Source organism: Centropristis striata, chromosome 22 (assembly GCF_030273125.1).
Source record: "Centropristis striata isolate RG_2023a ecotype Rhode Island chromosome 22, C.striata_1.0, whole genome shotgun sequence".
Classification (NCBI taxonomy): Eukaryota; Metazoa; Chordata; class Actinopteri; order Perciformes; family Serranidae; genus Centropristis; species Centropristis striata.
The window spans coordinates 30,386,831-30,405,923 of NC_081538.1; the positions used below are offsets into that span (position 1 = coordinate 30,386,831).

Consider the following 19,093-nt stretch of genomic DNA (forward strand, 5'->3'; position numbering starts at 1 on the left):
TGATATTTCTGTTTTAACTGGCTTATTTATTTACCTTTTGTTTATTTTTTGTTTTATTGATTTTTTTGTATTCATTTTTTCAATTTTTAAAAAATTCATTTTTATTTCTTTAGTCATATATTGAGACAGATCCTCATATTTTAGGTCAGCTCCTGTAGTTTTTAAATGTGTTATTAATAAATGTAATAAAACTAACTCGACTGAACTGTCAAAGAATTCAGACCTTAACGTTCTCGTTTTATTTTGAAGGCAGTCCGGGCTTACATCCGGTCTCGCTCCAGCTTCGTCACATTTTGTCTTTTTTTCTTGTGACGTTTCAGCTTCAGCTGCTTCCCGCTTCCTGCTTCACTCACATACATATTCAGATTTATTTATTTACTGGGTTTTTATATTTCACTGGTTCCAGGAGCCCCGAGGCTCAGGGCCCTGAGGCTCAGGGGCCCGAGGCTCAGGACCCCGAGGCTCAGGGGCCTGAGGCTCAGGGCCCCGAGGCTCAGGGGCCACAACACGCTGCTGCAAAAACCCCACATAAAATAAGTTTAAACAGGTGAAACTGACAACAAGAAGACAAACTGATCACAAATCAAACTAAAGTTCCAGAGAGACATGAAGAGAATATTGTAAAATAACTGTAGATAGATGCCGAATGAGTAAAAATAGATGCAAAAGAATGAAGACAAGGACAAAAATGAGTAAAAATAGATATAAAACGACGACAGAGACAAAATAAATATTGAAAATAGATACAATACCACCAATAATAGATGCAAAATGACAAAAAATAGATACAAAACGACGACAGAGACAAAATATGACTGAAGAAAGATGCAAACCCACCAATAAAAGTTGCACAATGACTAAAAATAATGTAAAACAACAACAGAGAGACGTAAAAAAAAACTGTAGATAGATGCTAGATGAGTAAAAAATAAATATAAAACGACGAGAGAGACAAAAAATACATTATTATTATTATTATCGTCTGTGTTTTGTGCAGTAGAAGTGTGCAGTTCTGCTTTTTCCAATATTAATCTGTTAGTATTCTATATAATATAATATATTAATATTTAGAATAGAATATTAATCTGTTAATATTCTATATAATATATTAATCTATTAATATTCTAACAGCTGATCAGGATGTAAAGTTTCTACAAAGAGAAGAAAAGTGATGCAACACGACAACGAGAAACCACAAAACAACTGAAGAATCAAACCAGCAGCGACAAACAGAAACTAGATTATTAATAGAAGCGAAAACAATCACAGAGGAGAGAAATAACTTCAGAGAGACGACTGGAAATAAACCAAAACAACAACAACAACAACTATAGACGACAGATGACTAATAAAAACACACAGCGACTAAAAATAAAGACAGAGAACCACCCACATCACTATAAACAGACAAATAACGACAATAAATAGATGTAAAATGACTAAAAATTGGTTCTAAATGACGACAGAGACTGTAAATAGATGCAAAACCACCAATAAAAGATGCAGAATGGCAAAAAAAATAGTTGCAAAACAACCACAGAGACAGAAAAATAGTGAAAATAGATGCAAAACTACCAATAAAAGACCCAAAATGACTTAAAGCAGAAGCACAATGACTAAAAATAGATGTAAAACACCCACAGAGACGTAAAGTAACTGAATATAGATGCAAAACCATCAAAAAAAGACGTAAAACAGATGCAAAATAAGTAAAATCGATACAAATGAATGACAACTAACAGGAAAAATGAGTTAAATTAGACATAAAATGATGACAGAGACACAAAAAGGTCCTCACCCCAAGGCTTTAAATGACTTCAGGCCCGTGGCCTTAACTTCTCTAGTTATGAAGTCTTTGGAGACATTGATTAAAAGGCTCCTGACTAGGACAGAGCATCTTTTAGTTCCTCTTCAGTTTGCCTATAGGGCCAAGAGGGGTGTTCAAGATGCTTCACTCACTTTATTGAATTATGTATTGAAACAGCTTGAAAACAATAAGACTCATGCTAGGCTGCTAGTTGTTGATTTCTCCTTTCTCCATCCAGCCACATATGTTGGTTGAGAAATTAATTGACAGCTTTAGTTTAGATTTAGGCCTTGTAGGATGGGTGCTTGATTTCCTCACAAACAGAACTCAGAAAGTGAGGCTAAACACAACTCTGTCAGAGGAGCTGAGCACATCCAGCGGCGTCCCCCAGGGCTGCGTCCTCTCCCCTCTCTTGTACATCTTGTATACAGATGATTGTCGTAGCCAGGGCCGGCTCTAGGCGTAGGCGACATAGGTGGTCGCCTAGAGCGCCATCTGCTGGAGGGGCGCCGCCAGTCACCCTCGAGGGAGAAAAAAACAAAAAAACAATAATAATTGTCAATGCCCATTGTCACCCTCACTTCGTGTTCTGTCTTGAAAATAACAAATATTAACAAAATAAAGAAACAGATAAACAATGACATTTTCTCACTTGTGGTGCTGAGTCACGTGATGTGTGGTCATTGCCTTGCCCCCCTTTAGACGGTCAGACCGCTGTCACAGAGGTCAGGTCACGTCAAGTGACAAACACGTTATGTTTTGATATATTTTGCAAGATGAAACGGCCGTCAAAGCTCTCCGGTTCGCAGTATCGAAAGAGAAGAAAAGAGGAGGAGAAGAAGTCCCAATCTTTTTTTTAAATGCCTTTTTGTGTGAAGATGTTTCATTTGTATTAGCGTGCTAGCTAGGTTGAAATAAAGCAACGCTAGCTTAACACAGTTAAGCACATTTTTCGCATGGTTTGCACTTTCATTGTCTCTCTTGTCTCTAACTTTGTTAGCGTCTCCAGCTGGGCTTCTTTTACGAATTTACTTGTAAGTGAATAATTATATAGACAGACAGTTGTATTATCTAGCCTGGTTGGCACCATGGGAAAACACAAACGGGAGTTCCTCCCTCTGTGAAACGGCAAGCGGAGCTGTTCAACACAAATGGATCTGGCCTAGGGCACCAAACGGGCTAGAGCCGGCCCTGGTCGTAGCCACCATGTAAACAGACACATTATTAAATTTGCGGATGATTCTGTAATTGTTGGCCTTCTCGAGGATAAAGAGGACAGCCATGGTCATATTGTAAATTATTTTATTTGTTGGTGCAAAGATGCTTTTCTCCAACCTAATGTTACCAAAACTAAAGATATGTGTATTGATTATAGACAGCATGCTCCAGCAGCCCTCCAGAGCAGTGTGGATGTGGTGACCACTTATAAGTATCTTGGCACCATTTTTTGACAATAAACTAAAATTTGATTTCAACACAGAAGCGCTATGTAAGAAAGGCCAGCAGCGCCTTTTTTGTTTAAGAAAACTAGCTGCATTTCAAGTTGATAAGACCTTAATGACTCTGTTCTACAGATCTTTTATCCAATCTGTTATTTCATTTTCTATCATTTGCTGGTATGGTAACCTTGGAATTAAACATGAAAATGCCGTACAGGGCATTGTGAAGGTTGCTAGCTAGATTGTGGGGACTCAGTTTGTTGATTTGAATTGTTAATTTAAATTGCAAGTAGTGAGGAAAGCTAGGAGGATCTGTTCTGATGTTGATGTTGGGGACTTATGTGGTTGATACTTCACCTGGAGTTGCCTTCTGTGGCACTATTGTTTTGTTTGTTTTATCTTTAGATATATATATATAATGAGGCTGTGATCTGTTGTATGTGTGTGTGTTGGAATGTATTGTTTTTTCATGTATTTTATACACCTAGACTGCAAACAAATTGCCCAAGTTGGGACAAATAAACTATACTTGACTGACTTGACAAAATGACTGAAAATAAATGCAAAGCCATCAAAAAAAGATGCAAAATGGCAAAAAAAAATACAAAAAAATTACTTAAAATAGATGCAAAACAACCACAGAGACAAATAATAAATGAAAATAGATGCAAGACAATCAATAAATGACAAAAATGACTTATAATAGATGCAAAATAAGTTTAAATAGACACAATATCACCAAATAAGATGCACAACCACAAAAAATAGATGTAAATAACCAGAGAGACAAAAATGCAGATGCAAAGATGCAGAACCACCAATAATAAACATAAACATATAAACATATGACTAAAAGCAGATGCAAAATTAGTAAAACTTAATTATTATTAGTAAAATTATTATTATTATAAATTATAATAAATAAATAAATTATAAATTAAAATTAAAATTATTAGTAAAACAACTACAAAGATAAAAAAATATATATATTTTTTTTAAACACCAATGAATGATGCAAAATGAGTAAAAAAAGATTAAAAAAAGAAAGACGACGAGGACAAAAATGAGTAAAAATTGATATAAAAAGACGACAGAGAAAAATTGTGAAAATAGATACAAAACCACCAATAAAAGACATAAAATTACCACTTAAAGATGCAAAATGACAAAAAATAGATGCAAAATAAGTTAAATGACAAAGATAAAAAAATATGACCACAGTTTCTGCAAAAAAATGACTAAAATTAAACATTTGACAGAAAACAGAAGTTCCCACTGATGAAACTTTCACCTCAGGGTGTTTTTAACTCTAAAAGGACTTTTACTTCCTGTCAGATTTAAATATTTCTTAAAATAAACGGTTTCATGTTGCTGATGATGTCATCAGTGTTCTCGTCTCTGATTGGCTGAGAGAAGTTCTGATCAAATTTAAGAGGTCAAAGGTCTCAGAACAGAGAGAGAGGAGTGTTTCTGCAGAGTCACACACACACACACACACACACACACACACACACACACACACACACACACTCAGTGTTTAGAGGCAGATGAAGCGTTATGAGGAAACACCCAAACAGGAAGAGACACCGAGAATAGAGTCCTCCACCCAACAGCTTCCTCACACACACACACACACACACACTTCCTCTGGGCGTGTGTGTGTGTGTTCTGTGTTCCCCATTTCACTGCTGCAGATGTTTATATTACTGCATGCAAAAAATGCTTATTATTGTTGTTATGAGTGTGTGTATATATATATATATATATATATAAATGTATAATTTGATTTTATATATTAATTCTTAATTATCATTGTAGACAAATTAACACTGATATTATTTAACCATTTAATTTTTAAATGGTCATTAATACAGCTTTTTAATTTTATTTTCACTATAATCAAGTCAAAAATAATATTAATTTATTCTTTGTATAGATTATCAATAACTAACTGACTGTAAACAAACAGCACTATTTTACTATTTATTCTCATTTAATTTTGATCTATTTTTTTATTTAAATGGAATTTATTTTTGGCTGATATTGAACATAAGGTACTATTTGATTATTATTATCATTATTATTATTTATTTTTATTTTATTCATTAATTCTTAAATTTCATGGTAGACAAATTGACACAGATATTATTTAACCATTTAATTTTTATTTATTATCATTTTCTTTATTTAAATGGTCATCAATGGACTGACAGTAAATATGCAGCAATATCTAGCTTTTTATTTTATTTTTTATTTTATCATTATGGAAACTGACAAACTGATATTAAAGTCTGTATTTATGTTTATTTATCTTATTCATTTTTCATTTTTTATTAAGATAGCCAGCAACTGAATGATAATGAAAAATCAGTTGTTTTTATTTTAATGTATTTATTATTTATTTTGATTGGCAGACAATTAATACTGAACATACAGTTCTAACATTGATTTATCTATTTGATTATTATTATTAATTTATTTGATTATTTTTATTTATTTATTCTTTATGTAAACAGTACTGATGATTATTTAGTGATTTAAAATAGATAAATGTTTTCTTTATTTAAATGGTCATAAATACAGCTTTTTATTTATTTTTTATTTACTTTTATACAAGGCAAATAAATATTGATTTATTCTTTGTATAGATTATCAGCAATCGACTGACTTTAATTATACAGCACTATTTATTCTAATTTACTATTGAAATATTTGCTTTTATTTAAATAGTAGTAGAGGAATTCTGAACACGGTAAAATAATATAAACAGTTATTTTAATGCATAATTTTTAATATATATTTTAAGTCTTTCTGAGTGTTTATTTCTAATATAATAATTTAAATAATAAATATATAATAATTCATTAAAGAAATCAGCCTCCTGAGAACCTTTGCAGTCATTCTTTTTTATTTATTTCTCTCAGGAATAAAATTATTTTAAATTTTTATTCATTCTTTATCTTATGGTCAAAAATGAACTGACTCAACATTCAGCACTGTTCATTCTTATTTAATTTTAATTTATTCTTTATTTAAATTATCATTAATACAGCTTATTATTTTTATTCTTTATTTTAATTCAAGGCAAATTAATATTAATTTATTCTCTGTATAGATTATCAGCAATGAACTGACTCCAAACACACAGCACTATTTATTTTTATTTATTCTTTATTTAAATGGTCAGTTGTATTTTTATTATTTTATTCTGGTATAATAATTAAAAATATAATTATAATTTAGATTATATATTTATAAAATAATTATTTTGTTTTTATATTTTTTTTTTTCTTTGTCAGTAATTAATATCTGTCAGTGTTTGTTGTTTCATCAAGACAGAATTAATTAATAAATTAATTATCTGAACTTCAAACAGCGTCATTGATCAGCCGCTGCTGTTGCTAGGCAACCGGCCGAGCAACGAATCAGCCAATCAGAGAGCAGCTTCTAATCACTTTTATTTTGATTCTCACCAGTGTGTGTGTGTGTGTGTGTGTGAGTGGGCTCATGGACCCTGAGTTCAGACTGTCAGGCAAAAACAAACGAACAGCCTGTGAAGCTGAACTGAGGGAGAAAAGTTGATTCTAACAGTATTAAATTAAATTAAATTAAATTAAATATTAATATTGAAGTATTACAGTGTGTGTTCTGGCTCCCCCTGTTGCTGTAAAATAATTATAATTATATAAATATATTACATATAATTAATAAATTATACTCCAAAGAAAAGTCGTACTTTAAATGTTTCTGGTACTTCAGTAGATTTTTATTATTTTATTCTACTTTATACTTCGACTTTACTAGATTTCAGATAAATATTTTACTTTTATTTAACAGCTGAATTCATTTTGACCACGCATATATACAGATGCTTTATTTTTATAATAAATAAATATAGATAAATATTACATAAGATATATATTAAACACTGTACAGTATTTTATTTTATTAATTTGTTAATTTTATGGCAACTTTAATTCTTTATTCATAAGGCAAGTTGAAAAATCAACACAGTAGAGATGTTTATTTAGCTATTTTTTTGTTGGGATTCTGAAGAGTACAATATTCATATTTAGACATACAATATTTCTTTATATTTATTTTTAATACATGATCTAGAGTCTGAGTGTTAATTTGTAGTATAATAATTTGAAATGTTCTTAAATAATAAATATAATAATTTAAGTAATCAGCCTCCTGAGAACCTTCACAGTAGTTGTTTTTATTTTAAATTTTTTTCATTTGTTCTTTATTAAATGTTCAGCAACGTAAATTACTGTAATTGTATATAACTACTTTGCTTTTTATTTTATTTATTCTATACTTCAATGCTCAGCTGTTGACTGAAACATAAAGGACTATTTAGCAATTTTAAATTTTAATTTTTTAATTGATATTAAACACACAGTACTGATGTTTGTGTATTTATTTTAATACATTTATTTTATATATAGATAAGAAATTGACTGATTCCAAACTTTTTATTCAAATTTCCTCTTAATGTGGTCAGAAACTGACCGATACTGAAGACGCACCAAAACATTTTGTCTAAAGAAACAAACAGAAAGAAAGCAGAAGAAGCAGACAGCCGGATGAAGGCAGGCAGAGATGGACCGCTTTTATTTTTTATTGGGCGATAAACAAACAGTGATTGTCCCGACCAGACCGGACAGAACCGGATCAAACCAGAACCGGACTGGACCCAGTTTCACCAGAGAGACAGGAAAACAAAAACCAGCCCCGACCAGACCGGACTGAACCGGTCTGAACCAGTTTAAACCAGACCGGATTGGTCTAAACCAGTCTGAATCAGTGTGAACCGGTCTAAACCAGTCTGAACCGATCTGATCCGGTCTGAACCAGTTTGATCCGGTCTGCCTGACGGGAACAAACGGAACGTTCAGAACTTTGTTACTTTGTATCTTTACAACCAGAGCGCCGTCCAATCAGGTCGGGCCGGGCTGGACCTGGTCCAATGAGCTCTCCCCGGGGGCGGGGCTTATTGAATCAGGTGGGGGGGAAACAAAAGAAGCTGATTGGTCCACAAACGGTAAAACCCCGCCCACCCAAGCCTCCTATTGGTCGCCTACGTCATTTTCCGCAAAAACAGAGCGAGCCCTTCTCCCATTGGTCACCGCAGCCTCAGGCAACAAAAGGCCGTTTCCCATTGGTCAGTTTTTTTTTTGTTTTTTTTAATAACACGCCAACTGTCAGTCACTCAGCAGCGGCCAATCAGGTTACAGTACAGTACCTGTGGAACTTTGTGGAATAAGAAAAGAAAAGAAACTAAAAAAAGAAAGAATGATGAACAGAGAGATCGGCCAATCAGACGACCCCGCTAGAAAACAAACAGGAAGTGGGAGGAGCTTCCAAGCCTCGAATGGAACTTATTTTTCTGGATTTTTTTTGTTGTTTTTTTTTTGTTCTTTGTTTTTGTCCTTTTTGTCCGTGTGTCCGTCTTTCTCTTCCAACAGCTGATTTCAGTGCAATGCATCATGGGACGACCGGTCGCTAAGAGAGGGTGTGTCACTACGTGTGTGTGTGTGTGTGTGTGTGTGTGTGTTGTCATGGTAACATGCTGCAGGGTTAGCGCTCCAGCAGCGGGGGGGTCTGGGGGGTCGGGGGGTGGTGCCGTGGTGCATTGTGGGGATCTGAGTCTCTAGCTGGTGTCCATGGACTCCATGTTGGCGGAGCTCGAGTCTCGCTGGATGGAGTCAAAGATGGCCGCCAGCTCCTGATTGGACGAGATCTGGGACTGGAACTCTGACATCAGCGGCGACTTCTCGGCTTCGGGGATCGTCAGCAGCGCCACGACGGCTCGCATCGCCGACCGCTTCAACTCGTCCTGCTTCTCAAACTCCTGCTTCACTGAGTTCGCCTTCACCTGAAACACACACACACACACACACACACACACACACACACACACACACACACACACACATTATTATACTAATAAAACACTGACTGGGTTGGCTTTTAACACCACGTAGAGTGTTGTTTTTATGTTGATTTTATGATTTTTTGTTTTTATTGTATTCATGCATATTTTGTTTTGTGCGGGCAGTACATTTTACATTTTATTTTATTTATTTTTATCCCATTTTTAATTTATTTTATCTTATTGCATCTTACTGTTCTATTGTTTTCTACATCTCTTTGTATTGTGTTATGTATTTATTGTTTGTGCAGCACTTTGGAAACCTTGTGTTTGCTAAAATTACGCTATATAAATAAAGTGGATTGGATTAGTAAAAACTAAAGGAAAAAGAGGTTTTATAACAAAAAAGATGCTGAAAAAAATTGGATAAAAAAAAAAAAATATCACCAAAAAATGATATAAAAAAAACAAGAAAAAGAAAGGAAAAATGTCACAAAAAATGGATTAAAGAAAAAAACAAAATACCACAGAAAAATGTATTTTAAAAAAAGAAGAAAATTATGAAAAACATAACAAAACAAATATTTTTCCAAAAACAGAAGAAAAAAAAATTAGATAAATACCAACACAAAAAAGATTTTTTTTTAAATATAGCACAATAGAATAATTAAACAAACATCTGAAAAAAATATGAAAAATAGGATAAAAATAAAATAATTAAAAAAAAACTGAAAATAATCAAAGCAAAAACAAAATTAGATAAGAATATAAACAAAACTTACAAAAAATATTAGATAACCCACCCCAAAAATTTAAATTAAAAGAAACAAAAAAAAAATTAAAAAATCAATTAAAAAAAACAAAACATCTGAGTGTGTGTGTGTGTGTGTGTGTGTGTGTGTGTGTGTGTGTGTGTGTGTGTGTGTGTGGTTACCTTGGTGGTGCAGGTGGCCCTCAGCGGCTCCACCAGTCTGTCCAGTCTCTGCAGGACGGCGCTGGGACAGAGAGACGAGAGACGAGCCAGCATCAGGAAGGTCAGCATCTGTAAACAACAACAACAACAACAAGAGGAACAAAGTTCATCAGCAACAAGAGTCTGATTGTTCATTTATTAACCTGCAATCAATACAATAATCAGTCAACAGTGAAACATTTCTGAGGGGTTTTCAAGTCTTCAGATGTTATTTTAATGTGACCAAAAATACAGAAAGTTATTCAGTTTATTGTCTTTGACAAAGAAAATCAGCAAAATCCACATTGAAGAAAAAATATAAACTGAAGCAGTTCTTTGATGATCAGAATGAATTAATTTCACATCATTTTTTTATGCATTTATATTCATATTATTATGAATGGTTGTTTTTTTTAAAGTATGCATTTCTATTTATATTATGAATAATTTCACACACTTTTTTTCTATTTAAATTATTATGAATTTCACATGTTTTAATGTATTTATATGATGAAAAGTTTCACATACATTTTTTTTACGATTTATATTTCTATCATTATGAAATAATTTCACATCATTTTTATGTGTTTTATTTGATGGTTTAACTTTTGAATAAACTACTTTCTCTCTTTTTAAAACATTTATTTATTATTCATTAGTTTATTTATTTAATAAAACAAAATAAAATACTATGTCCTATATCATTTCAACACTAAATAAATACATAAATAATAAAATAAATAATACTTATAGTAGTAGTAGGGTTTTGGAAATGCAGTCTTATAAATAAATAAATATCACTTCCTTTCTTTATATCTCCCATTTCTTTTTATTGGTTTAATTATTCATTTTTAATTATTATCAATTTGTTTCTGTATTTGTTTAGTTATTTTTATTACATTTTATATCTATATTTCATATTTAATATTAATATTATATATGATATTTAATGATATATTTACTTTTTGTCTAGGAATGTTCTGATCTGTTGAAAACATTATTCATACCAGTTCTTATTACATTTTTATTGATTTAAAAAACCTTGTACTCCAAAATAACCAATATTTTTAAAGGTGTCTGGTATCACAGTAATAATATTATAGTGTTAGTGTTGTTGTTGTTGTTGTGGTGGTGGTGGGGGGTCAGACCTTGATGTCGTAGTGGTCCTTGAGTCCGTCCTCCACGTGGTTCAGGAAGGTGAAGATGTCGAGCCGGTCCAGACAGCTGTCCAGCAGAGTGTACATACACTCGAACGCAGCCTTCCTCAGGTCCAGACCGTCGTCCACCGTGTGTTTGAAGGGACCCATCTCCACCTGCACACACACATACAGGTCAGACCTCAGCTGGTCCCCTCTCCGCCCTGTAAACCTGTAACAGGTCCTGGTCCCCTCTCCACCCTGTAAACGTGTAACAGGTCTCGGTCCCCTCGTCGCCCTGTAAACAGGTCCCCTCTCTGTCCTGTAAACCTGTAACCAGGTCCTGGTCCCCTCTCCGCCATGTAAACTTCGAGCAGGTCCTGGTCCCCTCTCCGCCCTGTAAACCTGTAACCAGGTCCTGGTCCCCTCTCAGTCCTGTAAACCTGTTACCAGGTCCTGGTCCCTTCTCCGTCCTGTAAACCTGTTACCAGGTCCTGGTCCCTTCTCCGCCATGTAAACCTGTAACAGGTCCTGGTCCCCTCTCCGCCCTGTAAACCTGTACCAGGTCCTGGTCCTCTCTCCATCCTCTAAACATGTAACCAGGTCCTGGTCCCCTCTCCGCCCTGTAAACCTGTAACCAGGTCCTGGTCCCCTCTCAGTCCTGTAAACCTGTAACCAGGTCCTGGTCCCCTCTCCGTTCTGTAAACCTGTAGCAGGTCCCGGTCCCCTCTCCGTTCTGTAAACCTGTAGCAGGTCCCGGTCCCCTCTCCGTTCTGTAAACCTGTAACCAGGTCCTGGTCCCCTCTCCGCCCTGTAAACCTGTGGTGGTCTCACCTCCCGGATCAGCTCCTTGCGGACCTTGGTCTCGTTGTAGAGTTGGGGGAGAACCGAGTCCAGCAGCTCTCGGATCAGACTCGGTTTGTTGTGGGCCGCCGAGTTAAACGTTACCAAGGCAACACGCCGCACGTTGAGGTCGGGGTCCTCCAGGGTCTTCAGGAAGTCGCCTGGAGACAAACACACACAGTTATTATTTAATTATTCATTATTTTTTAGATACTTTATCAAACTTGAAACAGTTGAAACTTTATTTCTTGTATTTTTTTCCATTAATGTGTTTTATGATTTATTTAATTATTTAAATTCCTGCTATTTTCCAGAATTTTTATTCTTTTTTTTAATTCATACATAATTGTTTATTTATTCTTATTCATATTTGTTAACAAATATATTTTTTGTTTATGTATATATTCATATTTGTTAACTTGCAATATGAATTATTTGATATATGAATTCTTTTTTTAATTAATATTTATTAATACATACATTTTATTAGTGTTTTAGTTTTATATTTATTCATTTACAAATAAATATACATTTATATATTGTTTATTACAATTTAGTTATGCATTTGCATTTAATTTTTTATTTGTTTTTTATATATCTGTTTATTAATTTTTATTTTTTTATATACAGATATATTTGTATTTTTTAAATGTATTTATTCATTTTAAATTTTGCTTATTTCATCTAGTGAAACAAACAAATACTGGAATATTTAATTCTAAATATTGAAAGATTTTGTTAACATGAGTTAGTTACTATGTGGATAAAAAACATCAGATTATGCTAAAAAAATATCTAACATTTTTTGAGAAACATTAAAATTCAAGCATATTCCTAAACTGAAAAACATATCTGAACTAATAAATACATTTGAATTTTCCATATTTTTTCCCTTTTACACTCATATTCTAGTTAAAAATTAGAGAGTTTAGATGAAACGATTAGGTTCATAATCAATAAACCGATCGGATTAAATTAACAGGAAACCATTCTTACAGCTGATTATCTGATAAAAGATCAATAACATGTATTGATTACCTATGCAGTTCTTCAGCAGAGGGTCGATGGGCTGCGGCTGGTCGGAGATGGTGAACTTCACCGCCGTCACCACGGAGCTCCTGGCGTACGACGAACCTACACACACACATCAGTAATCAATAAATCAATATTTATATCAATAATCAGATGATTTATCAAGGACCTGCAGCTGTTTCATCTGTAAATATGCATTAATTCACTTTATATAGTCTGTAAACCAATGAGATGCAGGTTGAGGAGAGAGAAGCAGTTTGATTGGCTGGGAGGAACAGGGGGCGGGACTTATCAGAATGTTCAATGTTTCTATTGGTTGGATTTTTAAACTCTGTCCCAGCCAAAGACTCACTGTTACCGGGTAGAAAAGAGAAAAATTTAAGTATCAATAAGAGCTTTATTGATCGATTAGCTGGTTAAAATATTGATGATTGATCAGACTTTTGATTTTGTTAATTATTGATCAGACTATTGATTTTGTTAATTATTGATCAGACTACTGATTTTGTTCATTATTGATCAGATTCTTGATTTTGTTGCTGTTTATTGATCAGACTATTGATTTTGTTGGTAAGTGATCAGATTATTGATTTGGTTGTTTATTGATCAGATTATTGATTGATCAATAAGCAACTAAATCAATAGTCTGATTAATAACAGACAGATTATTGATTCTGTTGATTATTGTTCAGACTATCGATTATGTGATCAGATTATTGATTTTGTTGGTTATGGATCAGACTACTGATTACGTGATCATATTATTGATTTTGTTGGTTATGGATCAGAGTATTGATTACCTGCAGGTATCCTTTGAGGCAGGGCAGCAGGGTTTATTGATCACTGATCAGAGTATTGATTACCTGACAGCAGGTATCCTTTGAGGCAGGGCAGCAGGGTTTATTGATCACTGATCAGAGTATTGATTACCTGACAGCAGGTATCCTTTGAGGCGGGGCAGCAGGGTTTATTGATCACTGATCAGAATACTGATTACCTGACAGCAGGTATCCTTTGAGGCGGGGCAGCAAGGTTTATTGATCACTGATCAGACTATTGATTACCTGACAGCAGGTATCCTTTGAGGCGGGGCAGCAAGGTTTATTGATCACTGATCAGAGTATTGATTACCTGACAGCAGGTATCCTTTGAGGCGGGGCAGCAGGGTTTATTGATCACTGATCAGACTATTGATTACCTGACAGCAGGTATCCTTTGAGGCGGGGCAGCAAGGTTTATTGATCACTGATCAGAGTATTGATTACCTGACAGCAGGTATCCTTTGAGGCGGGGCAGCAGGGTTTATTGATCACTGATCAGAGTATTGATTACCTGACAGCAGGTATCCTTTGAGGGCGGGGGCAGCAGGGTTTCGGGGTCGATCAGCGTCAGTTTTCCCGAGACATTCAGCCACGACGTTCCTGGTTCCTTCCTCCTGACACTCGCAGTGTTTTGAGCAGCAGAGACCAGACCGACTCCACGTACGGCTTCAGACCGGACACCGACGCCGAACCTCCAAATACACACACACACGCACACACACACATTAAAACCAGGGTACACACACACTAACAGACGTATGAGTGTGTCAGTGCTGGAGCTGTTCTTACTGATAATCTCTTTGAGCGAGTGCAGCAGCAGGTACTGCCTCTTAGAGGACGAGATCTCCTGCAGGACGAACGGCAAATACTCGGGGAGGTTCCCCACCGCGATGCTGCCGAGAGCGTACGAGGCCGCAGACTTCACCTGAGACAGAGAGAGAGAGAGAGAGAGAGAGAGAGAGAGAGAGAGAGAGAGAGAGAGAGAGAGAGAGAGAGAGAGAGAGAGAGAGAGAGAGAGAGAGAGAGAGAGAGAGAGAGAGAGAGAGAGAGAGAGAGCAGCTTGTTGTGATTCAAACTTTCCTCCTTTAATGGTGCAAAAACATCGTAAAGCTGCAAATAAATCTGTGCAACATTCTTTGATTTATTTAGGAAATTCAATTTGCTGATGTCACAATTTTTCTGTTTAAAAATAAGGTAAAACTTCAAATTTTCAATTTAAATATATTTTAAAAATATTTTATATTTATATACACACAATAATGAATATTGGCGCTGTTAATAGATTAATATTTTTTTTTTATTCCATTTTGAAGCGGAAATTTAAAAAATAAACAATACAGACTTAATTACTTGATAATGATAATTCATCCTGAAACTGTTTAGTATATAAAATGTTGTTTTTCACAATCCTAATGCCCACAATGTTGTCTTCAGATTTCATGTTTTACTTTTACTTTTGAATTAAAAAAAATAAAAGCAGCAAATCCGAGCAGCTCGAACCTGATCGTGTTTGAAATATCTGCTGGAAAACTCATTTAACTGTCAAAACAGTTCTCTCAATTTTCTGTCATTTATACCAGAAATTACATAAGAGATTAGTTATCTAATCATTTGAGTTCTAATCAATAATATCTGCTGCAACATGAGCAGAAAAATGGAAAGAAATTAAGAAACAAAACCCACAAAACTAAGACGAACATAAGAATCATTCACATGGTGACTGTGAGCCCGACTGGTTAAAAGCTCTTATTGTGAAGGTGTTGGAGGTGACTTCCTGTGTTACCTCTTCGCTGGAGGAGGAGAAGGCGTCCAGGATGACGGTCTTCAGCTCCGGCTGGCTGCTCAGGTCCACGTGGTGTCCCACCTCGCCCAGCGACAGCAGAGCCAGAAGCCTGATGGAGTCTGTGGAGCGGCTGTTCTTCACGTCCTGTCGGTCAGGACAACAAAAATAAAACAATAAATATATAAACTTTATTTAAACTGGCTCCAACATGTTTATCATTATATGGCATGTCCTGTAAACCAACGAGATGGGAAAGAATTAACCGTCAACAAACCAACGTTTAACCAAACTCCGTTAAAAAAAGTCTAAATTTAAAGCCAAACAATTGTTTTCTGAAAGTTCTGTAGTTTTTATAAATAACTTCGACTTTATTTCTGGAACAAATGTTGCTGCTGAGTGATCAGCTCTAAATGTGTCACCACAAACTATAAAGAACCCTATTGTTAGTTTCTTATTTAGTCCTGTGTAAAATGTCCTTTAGTCAAGTTAAATTCTGTTCATCTCTTTCTTATCTCAGTCAAAGAAAACTGTTTTTTTTTAATGTATATTTAATTTTATAGATTATAGTCAACATTTCACGGCCATTTTAGTCAAATTTATCTCACATAATTTTATCAGCACCTGATGATGTTTCATCATCGTTTTGTCAACATAAAAACTACATTTTAACTACATTGTAGTCCAAAGAACTACAATTATAAAACTATATTGTAGTCCAAAAAACTACAATTACAAAACTACATTGTAGTCCAAAAAACTACAATTACAAAACTACATTGTAGTCCAAAAAACTACAATTATAAAACTACATTGTAGTCCTGAGTCTTGATATGGTCCCAGGTGTGTTTGATGAAGTCGGTGGCGTCTTCTAACAGGTGAGTTCATGTCTTCTAACAGGTGAGTTCATGTCTTCTAACAGGTGAGTTTATGTCTTCTAACGGGTGAGTTTATGTCTTCTAACGGGTGAGTTTATGTCTTCTAACAGGTGAGTTTATGTCTTCTAACAGGTGAGTTTATGTCTTCTAACGGGTGAGTTTATGTCTTCTAACAGGTGAGTTTATGTCTTCTAACAGGTGAGTTCATGTCTTCTAACAGGTGAGTTTATGTCTTCTAACAGGTGAGTTTATGTCTTCTAACAGGTAAGTTTATGTCTTCTAACGGGTGAGTTTATGTCTTCTAACAGGTGAGTTTATGTCTTCTAACAGGTGAGTTTATGTCTTCTAACGGGTGAGTTTATGTCTTCTAACAGGTGAGTTTATGTCTTCTAACAGGTGAGTTTATGTCTTCTAACGGGTGAGTTTATGTCTTCTGACGGGTGAGTTTATGTCTTTAAACGGGTGAGTTTGTCTTCTAACAGGTGAGTTTATGTCTTCTAACAGGTGAGTTTATGTCTTCTAACGGGTGAGTTTATGTCTTCTAACAGGTGAGTTTATGTCTTCTAACGGGTGAGTTTATGTCTTCTAACAGGTGAGTTTATGTCTTCTAACGGGTGAGTTTATGTCTTCTAACAGGTGAGTTTATGTCTTCTAACAGGTGAGTTTATGTCTTCTAACGGGTGAGTTTATGTCTTCTAACAGGTGACTTTATGTCTTCTAACAGGTGAGTTTATGTCTTCTAACGGGTGAGTTTATGTCTTTAAACAGGTGAGTTTATGTCTTCTAACAGGTGAGTTTATGTCTTCTAACGGGTGAGTTTATGTCTTCTAACAGGTGAGTTTATGTCTTCTAACAGGTGAGTTTATGTCTTCTAACGGGTGAGTTTATGTCTTCTAACGGGTGAGTTTATGTCTTCTAACAGGTGACTTTATGTCTTCTAACGGGTGAGTTTATGTCTTCTAACGGGTGAGTTTATGTCTTTAAACAGGTGAGTTTATGTCTTCTAACAGGTGACTTTATGTCTTCTAACAGGTGACTTTATGTCTTCTAACAGGTGACTTTATGTCTTCTAACAGGTGACTTTATGTCTTCTAACAGGTGACTTTATGTCTTCTAACAGGTGACTTTATGTCTTCTAACAGGTGAGTTTATGTCTTCAAACAGGTGAGTTTATGTCTTCTAACAGGTGACTTTATGTCTTCTAACGGGTGACTTTATGTCTTCTAACAGGTGAGTTTATGTCTTCTAACAGGTGAGTTTATGTCTTCTAACAGGTGAGTTTATGTCTTCTAACAGGTGAGTTTATGTCTTCTAACAGGTGAGTTTATGTCTTCTAACAGGTGAGTTTATGTCTTCTAACAGGTGAGTTCATGTCTTCTAACAGGTGAGTTTATCTCTTTAAACAGGTGAGTTTATGTCTTCTAACAGGTGAGTTTATGTCTTCTAACAGGTGAGTTTATGTCTTCTAACGGGTGAGTTTATGTCTTCTAACAGGTGAGTTTATGACAGGTGAGCGTACCTGGATGAACTGTCCGACCACGGCGGGGCCCTCGTTGGGACAGGCTCGTGTCAGAGCGGCGACACACTTGGCGATGGAGCAGTACGCCTGTTTATGAGGCAGCGCGGCCTTCTGGGAGTAAACGGGACCCGTCAGGATCCTCAGCAGGTCCATGTAGCCCAGACCAGGAGTCTCTGTGGCCACCAGAGCCTGGAGACACGTTAAACCATTAAGACATGAGCAGCCTGAGAGGATCATTCTATTGATTATTGATTATCTCCAGGTGTGTGTACCTGGTAGAAGTCCAGCATGGCGGCCAGCGCTCCTCCCTGCAGCAGCGGGGATCGAACCAGCGCGATGAGCTGCTGCAGGATGTTTCCTCCGCTCAGCTGGCCCAGAGAGGACGGGTGGGTCACCGCCAGCGTGGACAGGAAGCTCAGCGCCATCTGGGACACGTGCATGTCGCTCTCAGAGATCAGAGGAGGGAGCTCCGCCAGCACGGCGTCCACCATCACCGGGGTCACCGCAGAGCTGGGGGGGGGAGAAACTAATGTCAGCGAGCAGCGAGCAGGTCTGTGGTGAAGGTTTGCACCCTTCTGTCTCAGTCGATGCCTCTGAGCTTCAGTATTCTGGTTATTTCAGCAGGTTAATGTGCTGCAAACCTCTAATTATCAAAGCTGCATGTTGTTTTAACCAGAGTCGTTATGTCTCATTTATTACTTTATCTTCTGTTAATATTTCTGCACAAAAACTGTTAATCTGCCAAAGTTGAAAAGTGAAGTTGTATTTTTGTTTAATATGTTCATTTTTACAGAAGCATTCTTTGTTTCATGTCCAAATTTGTTTTGGATCAAGTTGAATGCAAAGAACTTTAAATGATCCCAGATGTGAGCAGCCAAAGTGTTTGATATTGAATGTTGCTGTATTAGTTGGGCTTAAAAAGTCGTTTTCTCTGGACCAAGAAGAGTGGAACGGAGCAGTTATTAGTGCATGCTGGATATTCTGTCTAAAGATGAAGATATGAAA

The 19,093-nt window shown here is 35.6% G+C and overlaps 1 protein-coding gene across 1 annotated transcript in view; it reads right to left on the reverse strand.

Annotated features, from left to right (window-relative positions):
• Positions 1-7,713: 7,713 nt before the first annotated feature.
• Positions 7,714-19,093, reverse strand: part of cand1 (cullin-associated and neddylation-dissociated 1) — a 32,211-nt gene continuing 20,831 nt past the window's right edge. The window contains 13 exon segments of the mRNA XM_059325931.1: positions 7,714-9,130; positions 10,062-10,169; positions 11,228-11,392; positions 12,050-12,219; positions 13,097-13,192; positions 13,954-13,977; positions 14,449-14,488; positions 14,490-14,543; positions 14,545-14,603; positions 14,701-14,836; positions 15,695-15,838; positions 18,089-18,277; positions 18,361-18,598. Coding sequence (XP_059181914.1) covers positions 8,906-9,130; positions 10,062-10,169; positions 11,228-11,392; positions 12,050-12,219; positions 13,097-13,192; positions 13,954-13,977; positions 14,449-14,488; positions 14,490-14,543; positions 14,545-14,603; positions 14,701-14,836; positions 15,695-15,838; positions 18,089-18,277; positions 18,361-18,598 — 1,648 coding nt within the window. The 3' untranslated portion in view covers positions 7,714-8,905.